General features: G+C 53.8%; 1 protein-coding gene across 1 annotated transcript; it reads left to right on the top strand.

Moving 5' to 3' along the window:
* Nucleotides 1-650: 650 nt before the first annotated feature.
* Nucleotides 651-1902, top strand: TBCC (tubulin folding cofactor C). Its single transcript, XM_046006916.1, has one exon. It carries the CDS (start codon nucleotides 686-688, stop codon nucleotides 1718-1720), a length of 1035 nt encoding a protein of 344 aa, XP_045862872.1. The 5' UTR covers nucleotides 651-685; the 3' UTR covers nucleotides 1721-1902.
* Nucleotides 1903-2757: the final 855 nt, after the last annotated feature.

Below are 2757 nucleotides of genomic sequence, written 5' to 3'. Positions count from 1 at the left end.
CCTGCGGGAATCCAGGAGACCCCAGGCCACGCCGAACTGCTGCGGCTGAGAGGGGAAGGCGGGTAGAATAAGGGTTTGGGGACGGCAGGAATGGGTTGGGGGAGGGGGTGTTGGAAAAGAAAAGAAAAAACCAGAGGCATGCAAGCGGCTCCCTAGCCAGCTGTTCCAGCTGCCGCTTCCTCCGGCGCGGGCCGGGCGGTGCAATATACCCCCCCTCCATCTTTCTCACCACTACCTGTCCCCCCACCCACCATACGCACACATTCCCCCCACCAGTAGCGGATCTCCGGCCCGTAAGGGGGTAGTAGGGAGGAGCCGGGGGGAGGGGGAGGCCTGCGAGTTTCTAACCTTGTTCTTATAAACAAACCCACATGTGCAGCTGCCGCTGCTGCAACTCACCCCACAATCCCGGATATAAGTCCTGCCCCTTTAAGAGGAAAAAAAGCTTCCCCCTCCTGTCTCCCACCCCACCCATCCACAAGGACCTTTGTCTCCCCACCCCTCTTGTCACTCGGCCCCGCCTCATATCCCCGCCCCCTCCGACGCGGAGGGACCAATGGGCGAAGAAAATAAGGCCGGGGCTGACGTAAGCGAGTCCGGCCAATCACAGGACGCGTTGGTGGGCGGCCCCTGGGAGGGCGCGCCGGGAGGAAGCAAGGTAGGAGAAAGGAAGCTGGAAGTCAAGATGGAGAGTGCTGGTTGCTCCGCTGCCGCGGCAAACGGGGCCATAGGTTCGCCGCGGGACCGGAGCATGGTGCCTGAACGGCTTCAGAGACGAGAACAAGAGCGGCAACTGGAGGTAGAAAGGCGGAAGCAAAAGCGGCAGAACGAGGAGGTAGAGGAGGAGAAGAGCGACTTTTTCGCCGCCGCCTTCTCTCGGGAGCAAGCGGCGGTAGGAGAGCTTCTGAAGAGCGGGGAATCCATGGAGCAGCTGGAGGAGGCGGCCGCTCGGCTCCAGGGCCTGCAGAAACTTCTCAACGACTCGGTTTTGTTTCTGGCCGCCTACGACCTGCGGCAGGCACAAGAGGCGCTGACGCGGCTGCAGGCGATCCTGGCCGAGCGGCGCCAGGAGCTGCAGCCCAAAAAGCGTTTCGCCTTCAAGACCCGGAGGAAGGACGCTGCTTCGGGCACCAAAGTCGACGCAGGTCCTGGCGCCCCGGCCGCTGAAGGCGTCCCGACCTCCCCGCCGCCATTGAAGGAGGAGGGAGGCATCGGCTCCAGCTTTGTCTGCGGCTTCTCCAATGTGGAGTCCCAAGTCTTGGAGAAGCGGGCGGAGGAGCTGCACCAGCGCGACGTCCTTTTGACCGATCTGAGCAAATGCACAATCAAACTGTACGGCAATCCCAACACCCTGCGGCTGGCCAAAGCCCGAAGATGCACACTGCTCTGCGGCCCGGTGTCCACCTCTGTGTTCCTGGAGGACTGCAGTGATTGCGTGCTGGCCGTGGCCTGCCAACAGCTCCGCGTACACACTACGAGAGACACCCGCATCTTTTTGCAGGTGACCAGCAGGGCCATCGTGGAGGACTGCAGCGGGATCCAGTTCGCCCCCTATACCTGGAGCTACCCGGGCATCGACAAGGACTTCGAGGGCTCTAGTTTAGATAGGAGCAGAAATAACTGGAACGACGTCGACGATTTCAACTGGCTGGCCCGGGATATGGCCTCCCCGAACTGGAGTATTCTCCCTGAAGAAGAGCGAATGATCCAGTGGGACTAAACAGTTGTCGCTGTGTTCTTCACTCCTACCAAATACTTCCCCCGTGTGGGACCAGCTCCTGCTAATGGGACCTCAGAGTTTACTTATTGTTTTCATACTTTGTATGTTTTCAGTATTTTAAGGCATGAGATTGTGATAGGCTCCTACTTGTGATTTCCATTAAATTCACCACAGGTCTAACACTTTGAAGCATTTTTGCTGTTTCAGTAATGTGTAGTAGCTTTGATTTGACCATGATCGTTTGAAGCAGCAAGAGGAAGAGTGTAGGTGTGTGTTGGTTATTAGTGATTTTTGGCGTTTCAAACTTAATGACAAAGTAGGCCCTCAGTAAATATTTAATAAATGAATTTAGTAGTGCTCTGGTAGGAACCAGTTAATGTAAAGTATGGTACCAAACCTGTGCAAAACACTAGTAATTGAGAGCTCTTGAATTGAAGGTTTGACTTCCACAGGTATTACTCAGCAAGGCGGTGCGCAGACCAGTGTTCAGGTACACATTCGCTTGAGCTTCTGGAATCCAGCTACTCATCCAGTTGTTTGGATCCAGAGTTTTGGCATCGACCCCAGGAGGCTCATGAGTCTTACCTACTGTAAAGCAATAATAATTATAGCTACCAGTTTTTTTGTGCCCTTAAAAGGTCATAGACAATGTTCTAAGCACCTTACTTATGTAAACATGACGAAGTCCAGAAAATCTTCTGAGGGAGGTTCTGTTAGCACCGTTTTTCAGGTGAGGCAGGTGAGTCGCCTGTCACACAGCTTACGTGGACTAGAATTTGAAACCAGGTGGTGTGGCTTCAGAGCCCACCTTCCCAACCCCTACAACATAGTGATTTTGAATAGTGTTAGTTGAGTTGGAAAGAGAGCTTCCAAAGTCATTAAAGAGGGCAAAATGCTTTTCCTGACAGCTCAGGAATAAATATGCTACATATCCTCACACAAAAACTAACTAGCTGAGTCTTATTTTTTCCCACTCATTTTGCTATACTTTTCGACTATACGTATTTGGCGTTCTGCCCTGTTATCACCCATTATTC

The sequence above is a fragment of the Meles meles genome, chromosome 5 (genome assembly GCF_922984935.1).
Source record: "Meles meles chromosome 5, mMelMel3.1 paternal haplotype, whole genome shotgun sequence".
Classification (NCBI taxonomy): domain Eukaryota; kingdom Metazoa; phylum Chordata; class Mammalia; order Carnivora; family Mustelidae; genus Meles; species Meles meles.
The sequence above is the reverse complement of the archived record's forward strand: the minus strand, read 5'-3'. Positions and strand labels throughout refer to the sequence as shown.